This window comes from Pygoscelis adeliae, unplaced genomic scaffold (assembly GCF_000699105.1).
Source record: "Pygoscelis adeliae isolate BGI_AS28 unplaced genomic scaffold, ASM69910v1 Scaffold57, whole genome shotgun sequence".
NCBI lineage: Eukaryota > Metazoa > Chordata > Aves > Sphenisciformes > Spheniscidae > Pygoscelis > Pygoscelis adeliae.
Genome location: NW_008825615.1, coordinates 1650853 through 1666809, shown reverse-complemented (window position 1 = coordinate 1666809; position 15957 = coordinate 1650853). Strand labels below are relative to the sequence as shown.

The following is a 15957-nucleotide window of genomic DNA, read 5'->3' as shown; positions in this document are numbered from 1 at the left end:
GGGTATTTCTATTTTCTCAAATTCTTTTAGCTTCTTTAGATAGTGAGTCGATTAAGAGTCTGATTCCAGTAATGTAAAGCAGCTTCTAGAAATAGATTTATTAAAGGTATATATACCTTCCTTTGATCTACACTCAGGGTTAAAGCTTTCAATTGAATAATTCTACTTCCCTTCCAGTCATATTTATCATACCTACACCAATGCCCGGAAGAGCTGGATTAAACTCCATGTCATTGAAAGCATGAGGTCCATTTACATGCGATTAAAAAAAGTTTTTCCATTTTACTTTTGTAGATGCAGCATCTCACTTATGTTTTCCAGTAATAAAGGATGCAATGAAAGCTTGATTTGATTTCGATCAATTTTAACAAATTGAGTATGTACACACCTCACTATTTAATATGACCAGTTTGGGGACTGCATCTAGAGCGAGAACACAGTCTGTGATTACGTTTCATATCAACATGCTCAATTTTACACCTTTTTTCCCCAAGACCAAAGCACAGGACTCCTGGCCGTTACTCTCTTATCAGCAACGTTCAGAGAGAACGTTGGATACGCGCGTCGACTCCTGCAGCACTGTGGCAGCCTTTGGAAGTCGCCCAGTAATGGGGCTTTTTACAGCATACCCTGGCTTTACCATAATTGTGATCATAACTCAAAAGCCCATCTCCTCTAAGGGAAGGCTGCGTTTAAAAAAATATACAGTTGTAAGAGAGAGGCTAACGAGCATAAATTCAGAAATCGGTTTAAATGTTAAGTCTATGTTTCTGACACTACCAAGAAGTGATTGCTTATAAATGAGTGCAAACAATGATTGTTTTTTTTAAGATTGTTCACATTTGGCATTTCGACATCAACGTGCTTCCATATTGTTTACTGCTGTATTAAACTGGTTCCTAGCGTTTTGAATAAGCCTGCTTTGTTTTTCTGGAAAGCGCACTACACTCTTTTTCAGACCCAAGCTGCTCGCCTCTTAAATTCACTGCACCTGCAGATTTCGAGGAGAAGGTGCACGAAGACAAACATTCAGTATGTTTAAATTTCAAGACCTCATTAGTTTCCACATAAATTCAAGGGTTGCGCGTGAAAAGATCTGGAGTACACAGCTGCACTGGGTAAGCTGCGTTACAACAGGGAGACAAACAACAACGGACCTTGACACGCTACTAGTTACAACACGGCACTGACGATTCGTCAATACCAGCCCCTGAAGTGAGTCGTTTACAGAATGGTCTTCCCCAAATCAACGTAAAACCAGTGACAGGGAGTGCGCGGACGGACCGAGCTGTACCTGCACGCCAGGTTTTTTTAAAGAGTTACGACGACTCCTTTGGCATATCCAGAGAGAAATAACACTTTTACCTTCTTTTGCCAAACAGAAGGAAAAGGTATGCAAAAGTAATACAGATACAATGCAAATCGTATTGACAGAAAACACGAATGCTGCATTAGATTGGTTGGTTTGTAAAAGGAGAAAACGGGTGTTGTCTGAAAAGAAAAACTGAGGAACGCCTATTAAAAGATCTCTGTATTGTTCTGTGAGTAAAACTTGTTAAAAATCCACGCATGAAAGTCCTTTTCAGTCTCTTTTATAAAGGCTGGGCCAACAAATTAGGATTTACAGGAAAAATCTTCCACACATTTTTATACTAATAAATGTTTAGAAAATGCTATGAACAGACTCACATCCTCTTTTCTAAGCCTGTAGAGAGGATGTCAGAAAAAAACCCGACAAACCCAGATAAGAAATCGCAGAAAAATAAAGGCTAAGGTAAAAGTCAAAACCACTTTTTGCACCCATTATTAGTTTAAGAGTGCTTTAGATTTGAAGGTCAGATATTAAATAAACTAAATTACACACGATTTTCCATGCTAGCGGAAAGCATGAAGGCCAAAGATAGTGCTGAGATTATTTGTATGCAATAGATTCAATCATGTAATTTTGTTTTAAAAGAAATCAGTACGATTTGTTAAGACAGTTAAAAATAAATTCATGGGAGCATTCTACAACTTCTTCCAAACAATTTTTCTACATATCCTTTAAGGAAGACAACAGTAATTGCTCTTTTAGCAAAGCATACGTCGGCTGGTCTCCCAGCTGCCTTAGTTTATGTCATCCTGTAATTTCACACGCAGAGATTTTGGGGAAATTAATTTGACTTTTACTGATAACAGCTAAAACACATTTTAAATACAAAGTACAGATATATTCTTTACTTATAGTTGGTATTAAACTTCAATGTCTTTATTGCATAAAGAGATTTTTTTTAGAACTTAAATTTTATGTTATTTACAAGAAAATATACAATGCAAGGTTAAAATGTCACATGTCCATTACAATAGTGCACAGCGGGTGTTTCTACTGGGTGTCCACCAAGGTCCCTGCATTCACATCCAACATGACACAGAGCTAGCTTCCTTCGGACCCTGCCAAACAGTAATAGAGAAAAAAAATAATCACTTTTTAGGTATGAAAATGCATATTTACGTATAAATGACTGAACTGAGCTGCGATGATTGACGGTATTTGAAAACATCCACTTGAAACCAGAGTTAAGAGAAAGGAAGGCTACTGCTCTCAGGTTTTTAATACTATTTCTCAAAACAGGTATTTTCTTCTTTCTCTGGAAGTTCTCGCCTCCCCCATTCCCCACTGCTAAATACAATATTCTTAACACAGCAATTTTCTGCTCTGGAAATGGCACTGGCAAGATATTTTTTCAACTGGATTTCTTTCCTTCCTCTGCTAGGAATGCTGCTTCTCTCTCAGCTGTCCCTTTTCCTTCTGTCCTGTCTGACAGACTTCCAAGGGGCTGGCTGTACAATTGTATCAAAGGCAAAACTCCTATGTTAGGTGTTTTTCAGCTCTTATCCTTAGAACTTGTTCACTTATGCGTGCTGCCACTAAACACAGCTTATCTGAAGTGACCCAGTATATATCCGCACTGGTACGTGTAGCAGGATATACCTTCAAGGTACCAGATCTCAGGAGCGGGAAGCAGATTGACATCCCCGCTAACGAAAATCTTCCCGTTTCTCCCATGGCTCTTTCCCCTGCTGAAGCAGCAGTGCTCAAAGCGAAACTTCCAGGATGCTCAGTTTTCCCTTTACATGCTGACCGACTGAACTGAAATATTTTTCTGTTCTTCACTCTAACTACAGACACATTTTGGTATCAAGCAACTCAAAAAGGACCAGTCTCTGCTGAAGAGAGAGAACAGTCACTGTTTCCACCCCCACCCCCACCCCAGTATAACTAAGTAAGAACCAGTCATTACTTTTATACTTGCCCATTACAATCTTTTGGAGGAAACAAGTCTTCTCCCAAATGGCTTCACAGTCAGTTTGCAGTGATTTGAGGGAACCGGGGTTTTTGTTTGTTTAGGGCTCCAGATGAAAACCGCTGCCCTCCGCCCATCCCCTCTCCACCTCGCTTTTCCCTTCTCACAGTGACCCCTCCTTGGCTGCCCCACTCGGTCCATCACAGTCCTAGTACACTCACGACCAGGTCCCACTGCCAAACACCACCACAGAAGCAGTACTTCGTTTCTGTATCTCTCTTGGTACATCCAAAATAGGAAAGTGGCTGAAGGTCCTGGTTGGAGTATTTTCTCTCCCTTTCCTCTATCGAAATCTGGGCCAATGACTTCCCTCGCTCTGCTCCCACCAGCTTCAGTCACAGGGGACAAGGGGAGCCCAGGCCTCAACTCTGCTCTTTCACCAAGACTAATGGTAGCATTAGAGGTCCCTCCTCTGCAGGTGGTTTTTTGAAACGCTGCAGAGCAGTCAGGCAGTGTCACAGTTACACAGAACAAAACCATGGATTAAGAAGTTGTACAAACTATAATCTTGATTTAAATTAAATAATCTCTTCTTGATTTGTTTTCAAAGAAAAAATATTTCACCCCATTAAATATACACACTGTTATAGAATCACAGCATGGGTGGGGTTAGAAGGTGCCTCTGGAGGTCATCTGGTCCAAACCTCAAGCAGGGCCACCTAGAGCTGGTTGTCCAGGACCACGCCCAGATGGCTTTTGAATATCTCCGAGGATGGACACTCCACAGCCTCTCTGGGTAACCTGTGACAGTGCTCAGTCACCCTCACAGTGGAAAAAAGTGTTTCCTGAGGGAACCTCCCGTGTTTCAGTTTGTGCCCATTGCCTCTGGTCCCGTCAACTGGGCACCACTGAAAAGAGCCTGGCTCCGTCCTCTTTGTGCCCTCCCTGCAGGCGTTTATATACATTAATAAGATCCTCTGAGCCGTCTCTTTTCTAGGCTGAACAGTCCCAGCTCTCTCAGCCTTTCCTCGTAGGAGAGATGTTCCAGTCCCTTCATCATCTTCATGGCCCTTCACTGGATCCTCTCCAGTATGCCCATATCTCTCTTGTACTGAGGGCTCCAGAGCTGGACGCAATATCCCAGGTGGGACCTCACCCGTGATGAGTAGAGGGGCAGCATCACCTCCCTCGACCTGCTGGTAACTCTCCTCCTAATGCAGCCCAGGATACCATTTGCCTTCTTTGCAGCAAGGGCAGATTGCTGGCTCATGTTCGACTTGGTGTCCACCAGGACCCCCAGGTCCTTTTCTGCCAAGCTGCTTTCCAGCTGGGCAGCCCCCTATATATACTGGTGCCTGGGGTTGTTCCTCCCCAGGTGCAGGACTTTGCACTTCCCTTTCTGAAGTTCATGAGGTTCCTGTCAGCCCATTTCTCCAGCCTGTCGAGGTCCCTCTGGATGGCAGCATGACCCTCTGGTTTATCAGCCACTTCTTCCAGTTTTGTGCCAGCAGCAGCCTTGCACTCTGCCCCATCATCCAGATCATTGATGAAGATGTTGAACAGGACTGGACCCAGAACTGACCCCCTAGGATACCTCTTCTCTGGCATCCAACTAGACTTCATTCCACTGACCACCACCCTCTGGGCCCGACCAGTGCTTTAAAGACTATTTAAATGCTTAACACACAAAGCCTTGAGTTTTTTTCAGCATCAACTGAAGACGACTGATGTTCCTACATATGTATTACTAGCTGCTGAGATACGAACACAGTTCAGCAGAGTAAAACAGCAGGGCTAAGTCAGGTCTTTTTTGCAGCACACAAGTCTCCAGGCTACTTCCTCATTCCCTTGGCTGGCCAGGTCTTCTTTTGTTTGTTTTTAACTGTTTGGACACTGATGTGAGGAGGCCAGCTACAGAGCTGATGCACAGAGTAGGTTAGACTTGCTAAGCTGGTCTTATTTCAGTGAAAACAATGGAAAGTGCCCTGGCTTGTTCTGACACCTATCATTTGTTTCTGTTCGTCATGCAAAACAAAACACTGCTGGCACTCCACAGTTCTCAGACACAGGGTTCATGCAACGAACACCTATTGTAAGTGAGGGGGGTTTTTTATTTGTTTGTTTTATATCTAGTTAACTAGCTAAGATCTGTCTACCATGAAGACCAAACTGTGTAAAACTCTTGTGAAGGTTTTATATACCTACGTACAAATGTATCAGATGGATCACAAACCTAATGATATGCATTTACATAGAATTCACACAACACAAAATGCTTTCTCCTTTATCTGGATAGTTGGAGTTAACATTGCAGTGACCAAACTAGAGGTAAGAAACCCTCCTGGCCAAATATCCTCAAGAAAAATGCTGAAGCTCAACCTGAGCTCTGCGTGCAAGAATTCACTTCCTAAATCGGGAAATGCATAAAATAGAGTGGAGACAATCAATCAAAAAGAAAGGCACAGAGATCCCGACTGCTGATTGCTCTGTCCAGTTCTACTGAAAGGCAGCTCTGACTTGCTGTATGCTAGACAAATGGGCCTAAACCTTGGAAAGAGCTCATTAACAAAAATGTAAATAATCCAGATTTCGATGATTTCAACACATTAGTAAAATACAGATTTTCCCCCAAATTTAAAATTAGTATTACAAGGGAACAACAGCAAAAATGCACCAACGACCAGACTCGCTAGCAGCTCGAAGAATTCTGCAGCTCTTGAACAGAGTTAGCACATACCTTACTCAGCTCTGGAAAGAGTTCTTGAATCCCAATGTCCAGCAGAACGTAAGTCAACTAAAAGAAAATAAAGAAAATTAAGAACACTCCAAAGCAACACTACTGCTTTTCATTTTTAACTCTGAATTAGAGCTCACTCCTCTGCTATAGCCATACATTCACTTCAGGAAAACCTGTTCCGAAAGGCAAGTTTCTCACGTGTTGCAAGTTACCTGTTTGTTGAGCACTGGTTGCTGCATTCCATCAAACAGAAGCCTGATGCCTTCGTATTTAGCCTCCTCCCCAATGCACTTGCCTATTAAATCTAGACCAGATACCAACAACAAATACACAAGTCATTAGGAAGCACTGCAAAACAGCTATATGATACAGTTATAGAAGTCCAGTAATTAAAAAAAAAGGTTTAAATTAAAGAAGGAGTTCAAATTTTATCCGTCTAAAGTGGTAAATGGAAAAAAACCCACTCCTTTGGTTCCTCCTTGTTTCCTCCCTTTCCTTTAGGGCTGCACACCTAAATCATTATTACACTTTTTATAATATCAATGTATTGTCCTAATGTATTGGTTAATAAGCCACAAGCGGAAATTTTTTAATCACTTTCTGAATAACACAGAAAATGGGCCACTCTTCCCTAGTTTATACAGTGTAAGGAGAGCTCATATTTATCTTCTGGCTTCACGGTGTGCCTTTTTTAACCCAGTTTTCATCTGGATAAAATACAAACCATAGGAGCATTCTAAAGATGAAGAAATTATGGTATTAAGTACTGTCCTGGTTTCGGCAGGGATAGAGTTAATTTCCTTCCTAGTAGCTGGTACAGTGCTGTGGTTTGGATTTAGGATGAGAACAATGTTGATAACACACCGATGTTTTAGTTGTTGCCTGGTAATGCTTACACTAGCCAAGGACTTTTCAGCTTCCCATGCTCCACCGATTGAGAAAGCTGCAGGTGCACAAGAAGCTGGGAGGGGGCACAGCCAAACTGGCCAAAGGGACATTCCATACCATGTGACGTCATGCTCAGTACATAAACTGGGGGAAGCTGGCTGGGGGGGGCCGCCGCTGCTTGGGGACTGGCCGGGCATCGGTCGGCGGGGGGGGCGTATTACTATTATTATTATAATATTATTTTATTTCAATTATTAAACTGTTTTTATCTCAACCCGAGTTTTTCTCACTTGTGCTCTTCCAATTCTCTCCCCCATCCCACCGGGGGGGCAGGGGAGGAGTGAGTGAGTGGCTGTGTGGTGCTCAGTTGCCGACTGAGGTTAAACCACGACAAGTACATTTGTAAAGCTCTTTATTTCCATCATATCTTTATTAATCACTATGCTACAACCTTAGTCAGCAACTCTTAAGTGACGAAACTGAACTCCTGGGTTTTTGCACCTAGTATTCTAGTCAACTCAAATCTCAGCTGCATAAGTATTATTTGATTTGGAAAGCTAACGTGACTGTATTTGGGTTATACATCTGCTTGAACAATTAACCATACTCATATAGAGAGTCATGAAATACAGAACCTGGAATGTATCTCATCATTTCTTCAAAAGTCTGCTTTGCTCGCTTCTGTTTATCCTGGAGAGCGCGAGGTTCAGTATTCTCACAGAACACAGCATCTGCAGCGAAGACACATTGAAAAAAAAAGGCTTTAGGCAGCTATGCATCACTGACTTATAAAATGTGTTTTGGATTATGGCTTCGAAGTTGAGCTGCTTTTCTGTATGATCTTGACTGGAAGGGAATTCTAGCCTTGCCAGACAATAGTCTTTTCCTTACGTTTGCCTGACTGAATCCAGAATACCCCACCTGTGTGGAGGACAATCTTTTGCCAATTTGTTTCCTTTCTTTTCAAATTTTTAAAGCATTATCTTCTAGGTTTGGATCAATTCTACTTTAGGTTAGTTATGATCTCCTTACTTACAATTTCCCTTATACTTTCAAAACTATAAGCAGTATTTATACCTTGTACTAAAACACTGTCTGGAACTGTCAAAAATTTCAGATTTACCTGTGCATGAAAAAACAAGTATTGTTGTTCATCAGAAATATTAGGCACTCAGTTTTGGTTTTAGGCTCCGAAAGATTTACTCCTTTCCTTTTTTGTCCTTCACAAGCTTTCTTTTTGGCTTGATAAGGACAGAGCTGTCTTGATTGCAGAGCTTTGGCCAGATGTGTTGTTTAGATCAGACTGTAGTCAGATAATACTTCTCTACAGTTGTGAGGTAATTTTTAAATTTTTTTTTAACCTCCTCTCCCCTTCCCTTATTTGAAGGTCAAGAACACTCAAGCCCTCTCAAAAGCCCACCACAACAAAGGGAACAAAAAAATTAACAATAAAGGACTGTGATGTAGCACACAAGTGAAAAGTAATTTAAAGATTGCATGAAGTGTTTGCGCTCTGATATACTAAACCACCTTTATTCTGTTTTTCTTGTTCTTTGCACACCTTAGCAAATTACTATTCATAACACTTTTTTCTGTAACCATCATTGACAGACAACATGGCTGACTCGGCATCCTTCCACAATAAGCTTCTGGAGCCTTTTTATAGGCCAACTTGATTTTTAAAACTCCATTAGCTTCAGTCAAGCACTGCAAAGTTTAGTACTTGGAAACTTAAAAGAAGGGATTTAAAATATCAAACTACAGCAGTATTTTCACATCAAAGATGTAACTTTTACTAACCTCTCAGCAATGTTATCAGAGAAACCAACCGGTGCTCCTGAAATAGCTGTTCTAACTTATAATGCAAGTAATAGTCAGTGTACAGTTCCAATGTATTTTTGAAGAGAATTCTTCCTCCCATCAAGAGGTGATGCAGCCAGTCAGGAATGCGGAAAACTACCCTACCTGCAAAGTTACAGTAACATACATTTATAATGTTCTCCTAATAGATAAAGGAGTCACTTATTCAAAAGAAAAAAAAGAAAGAAAAGATTGCAAACAAGCAAATATTATTTTAGTTTTCTTAGTGCAATGCTGAAAAATCACTATTCTCCAGGCTGCTTATCAAATACTTCCTTTAACTATTTTTATTAATTAGTTCCCAGAGCATACAAGCAGCCTAGGCACATCTGAGAAAAGGGAAGGGACCTACTCCCATAAGCTCATACTCCGAGATGCAGAAAGAGATCTAACAAAACAACTGAGCAATAATGAATGATAAATTATCATATTTTAACACAGCAATAAAGTCTTTTAAAGAATGACTGTGTTCCCAAGTTGTAAATTGTTAAGCTTGCAAGTGCTGAATTATATATGATTACTGCAACAGAATTTTATTTCTTACCAAAGAACCAAAACTTCATATTTGGCATGAAGTATAAGAATAATTAAGAGAAATCACTTCTTACCAACATACATTAAGTAGTCATAGACTCCTTCTACAGTCATCATTTCCATGAAGTAGTTCTGATTTTGTCGTCTTTCTGTATTCTCAGACCGGTTTGCATTATTCTTGAATAAGTCATTGAAAAGCTAAAAATAGAAACATAAGACTGAAAACACTGCATTCAAAGGCAAAAGGATAGCCATCAGTTCTTTGTTGTTTGGTTTTTTTTTTAATTAGAAGTAGCTTTTTTTCAGAGCTTTCAAAGAACTAATCAGTTTTCTTTTTAAAACAAACAAACAAAAAAAACCCCCCAAAAACAACCAAAACCCCCCTTCACTTTCCAAAGTGGGGGGGAGAAATAAAGAGCATGTCACGTGTTGCCAAGACACCCGACAACCAAAATACCTGGACTCAGAACAAATCAGCAGGGTGACCAAGACATTAATTCGTGAGCCCTTTTGCTCCTGATACCTTCACGTATCTAGACTTTTATCACAGGCTTTGATTCCTTTGATGCACCCCATTCTGTCAATGAGGGGCATAAAGGATATGAAGTTTGTCAGCCTTAAATCACAGGGGAACCCTACGACATCCAAGTGTTCCTAAAATTTCCTGTTGGCTTCCATTTTGAAATAAATACAATGGTTTCTGGACAAAATATCCAACTTTTACACAGAGAACCCCCTTCTTCCCCTGCCAGCTTGATTATCTATAGAAAAAACTTCTTGAATCTTTGTAAGTTACCGAAGTTTGGGTTTCTTTCCATTTATCCCCTTTCTCATTTTATTCCTTTATCTTTCTATTTCCCCATGTTCCCACCACCACCACCACCACGATCCCTCCATTTCCTTGCTGTTGGTTCTTCCCCAAAAGATATCATTATAATACTTGTAAAATCCCAAGAGACTCTTCCCTGCATCTCATAAGGAGTCCCATACCACCTAGGCAGTACTCCGTCCCCCCACCAAGGCTGTGGGCTCCAGCAGCTGGAAAGGAAGAGTTCCCTGAATCCTGAGGCCCTCCACATTTGACATTACCTAGCAATCACCATTAACAGTTTATTTTAAATTATCCCCAAAACTGTTGATCTAAAAATAAAAAAGAATTTATACAGAATACTTTGTATTATGAAAAGAAAGTTCAAAAGTTTATGCCAAGCTTCTAAAAAAATACCCCAGAACTAGAAGCAAACGCAACGTAATTCTAGTGTTGCCTAGGTTGAGATGATTGCTACTGACACAGATTTTTCTGTATCACTCCCAAATTAAAAATAGTTCCAAGGAATGGGAAGTAATTTGCTTTTATGTGGTTCACTTTCTGTAGAGCAATTCTCCCTGAAATACATAAGGCCATAAAACATCCAAATCACAACAGGCTCTGAAACATGCAAGTCTCTAAACAGAACGCTCTGCACTCTTCGGAAAAATTACATCAGGAAATCTGGCAAGACTCAGGTTTTGACTTGTACTTCTTTAGGCCCTCTCTTTTGTTAAGTGTTGAACTGCTGGCATTATCTTCACAAAGTTCACTCAAATTAAACAACACCAAGTTATTACATAAATGACATGAAAGAGCAAATATGGTTAATGCACTGGTGGATGACTGGTATCCAGGAAGGTAACAAACCTAAAAAGAACACATAATTATTCACGCCTACTGTATGAAAGCATCCCTGGTATGTTGTTTAAAAAACCCTGTATAAACTGAAGCCTATATCCTCCTCAATACTGAAACTAGGACACTGGAAAAATCTTAGCTGAATTATTTTAACTTAAACAAGAGCCTTGTTTATTTTTTAGATACACCCCACGACCTGACAGAGGCGATACATACTGAGCCAACTCAAAGCAGCCCATTGTGAGTGCGTACAGGCCAAACCAAATCAGTAACAGCAGTCTGGCAGCTGATCTATAAAAAAAAAAATCAAACATGAAGGCCATCTTAGGGCACAGCTTTTTGACTTTCAAAAGTTATTTCAACTTTCACCCCAAACCAGAAGCAGTACCTTTTGAATGCTGTACGTACTTCTGCACATGGATAATCTGTCTTGCACCTTAAATATATCACTGTCAAGCTTTGAAAGCTCAGACTCTTGCACGTGGCATTCCAGAAAGCAACAGCAGATCAATGCATGCCAGAATTACTGAGCCACTGAGCAGTTTTTATAAAGTATATACTTTGCACCATTCCCGTGCAAGTGTGTATTCTACAGTCGTTAGCATCTGAAGGATGCAGCAGCCGTAACACACAGTGGCATTACATCTCTACTTAGAAGGTCTTCTGCACTTTCCAGGATTTTGGCTCAGAGGAAAGCCAAGTGAAAAACATACAATTGGATATCTAACACAAAAGTTGAGATTACATTCACAATTCAGATAAGCACAGGATTTTGCTTTTAAATGTTTCTGCGCATGTTAATATTTGAGACATGATAAGACAAACTCCAATGCTATCATTATTCATATCTTTAAGATTTAACAGTAACTGTAACCATGAAATATTCTTAAAAGGCTTTCAATGAGGAAATTCCACAGATTAGTACTGGTTAATAATGGAAGCCAAGCTCTTGAAGCAAGTGAAAGATAAAAGGCCTACATTAAGAAAAAGACCAAAGTAATCCCTTGTACAGTCGGCTATCTATTGTACCTTGATGGGAAAAGCTAGCAAAGTAAGTATGAATGCTTACATAAAGTGCCTAACAGAAAAAAGTTACTCAACGGTTAGTGAGTGCATATGCAAATATACGCCCATACATTCCAGCACAGGTGTGAAGCTGATAGAAGCAATACCATGATTACGAACAATATCCACCAGCCAGAGGCATTAACCTCTCCATGTTTCTTCCTGCTCATTTGCGAAGTACAGATGACTATACCAAAAATGGTAAGAAGAAAGAATGTATGTAGCATCCGAACCACATCAGTTAGCGTATTGAAAAGCAACCGTGTCTTCCTCCAAGTAACTATGCATAAAGATACACTATACCGTTGGTGTTCCAAAGGCAGTTTTTATTGCTGTTTTCAGGTCATCACAAGCCAGCAGAACAATGCCTTTGTAGGCGTATTTTGCAAAATCTGCATCAGCTGAGAAGTCCTGACCTATTCTAGCAAGTCTGACAAAAGTACGTTCGGAAGACGATCAAGCTCCTCACAGACCTTCAGAATAGAAATGTAGCTGGGAAAGCCAGAAATCCTGTTGGTGCCCTTAGGAGTGGGGAGTAGGGTTTTTTGTTCGCTTGATGGTTGATAACTCTTTCAGTCTAGTGGATCTGATACAGGATAAAAATCCAATTGCTACTGGCTGTACTAAGGTTGATTACCCATGTTCATTATGCATTTTTAACTAGTCGGTCTTTCCATTGATATTTAAAACATGCAAACTTACGCACACACCAGGAATATTCAAAAGGAAGCAGCATGCAGAAAATCTTTCAGAGAAGTAGGCGCATTTCTGATTGAACTCAAGCTTTCACCTGCCCTGACAGACTTTCAAGCATTTCTTATTCAGCCTGTTGGTGAAGAGGTAGCCTGGGTGTACCCTATTCATGACAATAGAGTTGGCAGCACAAGCACCAGGGAATGTGTACTGTACTCTCAGCGGATTCCAACATGTTGATACTAGAATAAACAGATCTGTACCAGACAAGATATATGGGAACATTGCATCAGCTGGAAATTGACTCTAGCATTTACCAAAAAATTCTGTGTTGTAGAACTTTCTTGCTATGAGACAACACGCCCTTCTCACAGACGGGCACTCAGAAAGTGCCAACCTTCCGTCTCTTCGGCTGCCTGCCAGACCTCCTCATTGACTCCATACAGGTAGCTCACACAATCCTGGTACAGACGTTTTGCATTCATCTCCATCACCAGCTTCTATTGGGTAAGGGTGCTGCACAGTGCTTGTATCTCTCCACGAAGATGTCACGTGGTACAACAGAAGTGAAACTGCAGAACTGAACAACTGAAGTCTACGCCAGATGTATTTGGGGGTGGGTAGGGAGGGGCGTTACCTCAGCCTACCTTTGGTCTGGCCTTTGTACTGAACACCCCTTGGCGCCTGCATTCCTAGACAGCGTTTTCCAGCTTAGTTTCATCTGAAAGAAATTCAGCTAATGAGTTCTGAGACAGCTCCCTAGTACAAGAGAAAATGCGATAAGCAGAGATGATCAGGAGATTTGCTTCCAAAAAGCATCACTGATCTGAACTAAAACGGTCTGGCAGATGAAACCAGTGTGGCTTACAAATCAAATCCAAGAAGTGACAAGATGTAAATGGCACAGTGTCCTGGCACCTGGCACAAAGCTTTTCCCAAGCATGGGCGGACTTGAGAAAGAGAAAACTGTCTTCCAAGGACGGCACAAGCACCCCAACAGATCAGCAAGAGGGATGAATTTCACAATGTGCACGGGAAGACTCAGCAGAGACCATAATGCAGCACAACCTGGATATCTCTAATAATCACAGTTATCGTGTGAGTAAGTGTGCGTGCTCTGGCTAAACCGATGGGAAATTAGTGAGAAAGCAGTCAGCACATGAATTCCTTATAGATACATGCCTCTTCTGGTCAAAACTGGTAGTATAATTTGAGCACAAACAGGTACTGAGTATCTGATCATAGAACTGTCTTGCAGCATCCCACAAGGCAAAGTGTCTTGAGTACCCACCATTAAATAATAATCATAGCTCTGCAGGAGATATACCGAAGTCTGAAACTTTCCATCTTTTTACAGCAAATGGCTCCCCAAAACAAAACAGATTTCTTTTGGGAAAGAAAAAAGAAAATCTAAAATATATGTAGAACCAATTACTTATTCATAGAACAATTAACTAGAACAAAGTTGCTTAGAAAAACAGTGAACTCGCTCTCACAATAGATAGCGAGAAGGAGTGGAGAGCTGGGGCTAGCCTCATCTTTTTTGCTGTCTGCAAAGAAACTCCCACGACAAAAGCTCTTCCTACGGGGTAAATCAGCAGTACTAGCAACAACTTCGACTCAGACGCTACAAACTTGTGTCTCCAATGGAGTGCATACATGGACAGTTAGTCAACAATGATAAGGAGGCTTCTCCCAAAATACTATTTCTGAAAATGACATTATAAACCAGAAGGCAGTAAAGATCTACATTTTGTTTAAGGAAACTTCAGTATTCCAAAAGGAAAGCCAAAATGCAGCCAGCTCTTTGCTTTCCTGGGATCACCATGGTTGAAAAGAATTGAGAAAACCTCATTTCGGAGCCCGAGTTTCTGTACACGTTCTTTTACAAGAATAACATACTGACACTTCAGAGTTTGTATTTTAACTAAGCAATGCTATATACATTTTTTTAACCTTTTACAATGCAAAATGGTTTTGAACACCACTTTAAAGAATTAATTTTGATCCTTTAATAAAGTTTATTAAACTACAGAAAGAACCGTCTTCATAGAATGCTTCACAGTGCAAAGCTTGTTGCTCAAATATTTTAAGTATTTAATATTTGCTGTAGCAATTCAGACTTCAGGTTTAGAAGATGAAATCTAAACAAATTAATAGATTTAACTGCCATTGTACTTAACTAGTATAGAAGTTTTGTAGCTGCAAGTTCTGTAAGTGTCATAACACTATAAAAATGTCCATAGTGAGGGAAATCAAAAAGGTCCACTTTTTTTAACAGCCCATCACCAACAGGAACCATAAATGGATCCTGGGCTTCTAGCTCTTGCAAGAGAAGAACAGGCATAGACAGTACTTTTCACCAATACTCTTCCAGCCTCCGATCGTTTTCAACTAAAAAAAAGTTCAAGAGCTGGATGCGGTTTCTCTACAGGTATTCACCCTGAATATATTTCCTTTTTTTGTGAATTTGTCCAGTCTCACCTTATAGTTGTTTAAATTTCTGGTATTCACAACATCTTTTGGCAAGAATTTCCACAAATTTACTAAACCATCGCAAGAGCTACCACTTTTTGTTTTGAATCTGGCTCCTACCACCTTCATTTAATGTCTCTTAGTTTTTGCACTAGAAGAGAGGGGGGAAAAAACCAATCTTTATCCCCTGCCCTCTCATGCTATGCATTATTCTTTAGACTATCATGTATCTCCAATTTATCACTTTGCAAAATGAAGTGTCCCAGCTTACATAGTCCAGTTTCAACTCCTCTTCCCAAAGCTAACCAGATAGCAGTGAAGCATATAGTACTGAGTTTTCTTTTAGAACGTCTCACATAGCAAAGTGTACGCACATTAAATATTTTGTCCCAAATCACATCAACGCTGTAACACTGAGCTTGGGTCTCCGAAATCCTAGTCCAGAAGCAATATTCCTGTGTAAATTCCACAAATCCATTAACACTCTAAAGAAATCTAACACAGAAATATAAAGACCAGTGTCTTTTTAAAGCCCCTGAAGCTAACAAGTCTTTCAAGTAAGTTTTACCAGTCTCTAGCCACAAATACAGGAAGACTAAGAAAGGAACTAGCTTTTCCTATAGTCAGATAAAAGGTTAAAATTGGAAGCTTTAGCTGTGGCAATGTTGGAGAGCGAAGCTACAGTTAAGTTAACCTATTTTGTATGCCAGACATCAGTGAACTGCATACTAACATTTTAAAGGCAGATAAAC

General features: G+C 40.3%; 1 protein-coding gene across 1 annotated transcript in view; it reads right to left on the bottom strand.

Annotated features, from left to right (window-relative positions):
- Positions 1-835: 835 nt before the first annotated feature.
- The window catches only part of SNX14 (sorting nexin 14), a 58519-nt gene continuing 43397 nt past the window's right edge, over positions 836-15957 (bottom strand). Inside the window, exons 24-29 of the mRNA XM_009333110.1 lie at positions 9378-9501; positions 8710-8874; positions 7545-7640; positions 6234-6325; positions 6022-6078; positions 836-2430 (exon numbers count right to left, since the gene is read on the bottom strand). Coding sequence (XP_009331385.1) covers positions 2392-2430; positions 6022-6078; positions 6234-6325; positions 7545-7640; positions 8710-8874; positions 9378-9501 — 573 coding nt within the window. The 3' untranslated portion in view covers positions 836-2391. The remainder of the gene's footprint in view (positions 2431-6021; positions 6079-6233; positions 6326-7544; positions 7641-8709; positions 8875-9377; positions 9502-15957) is intronic.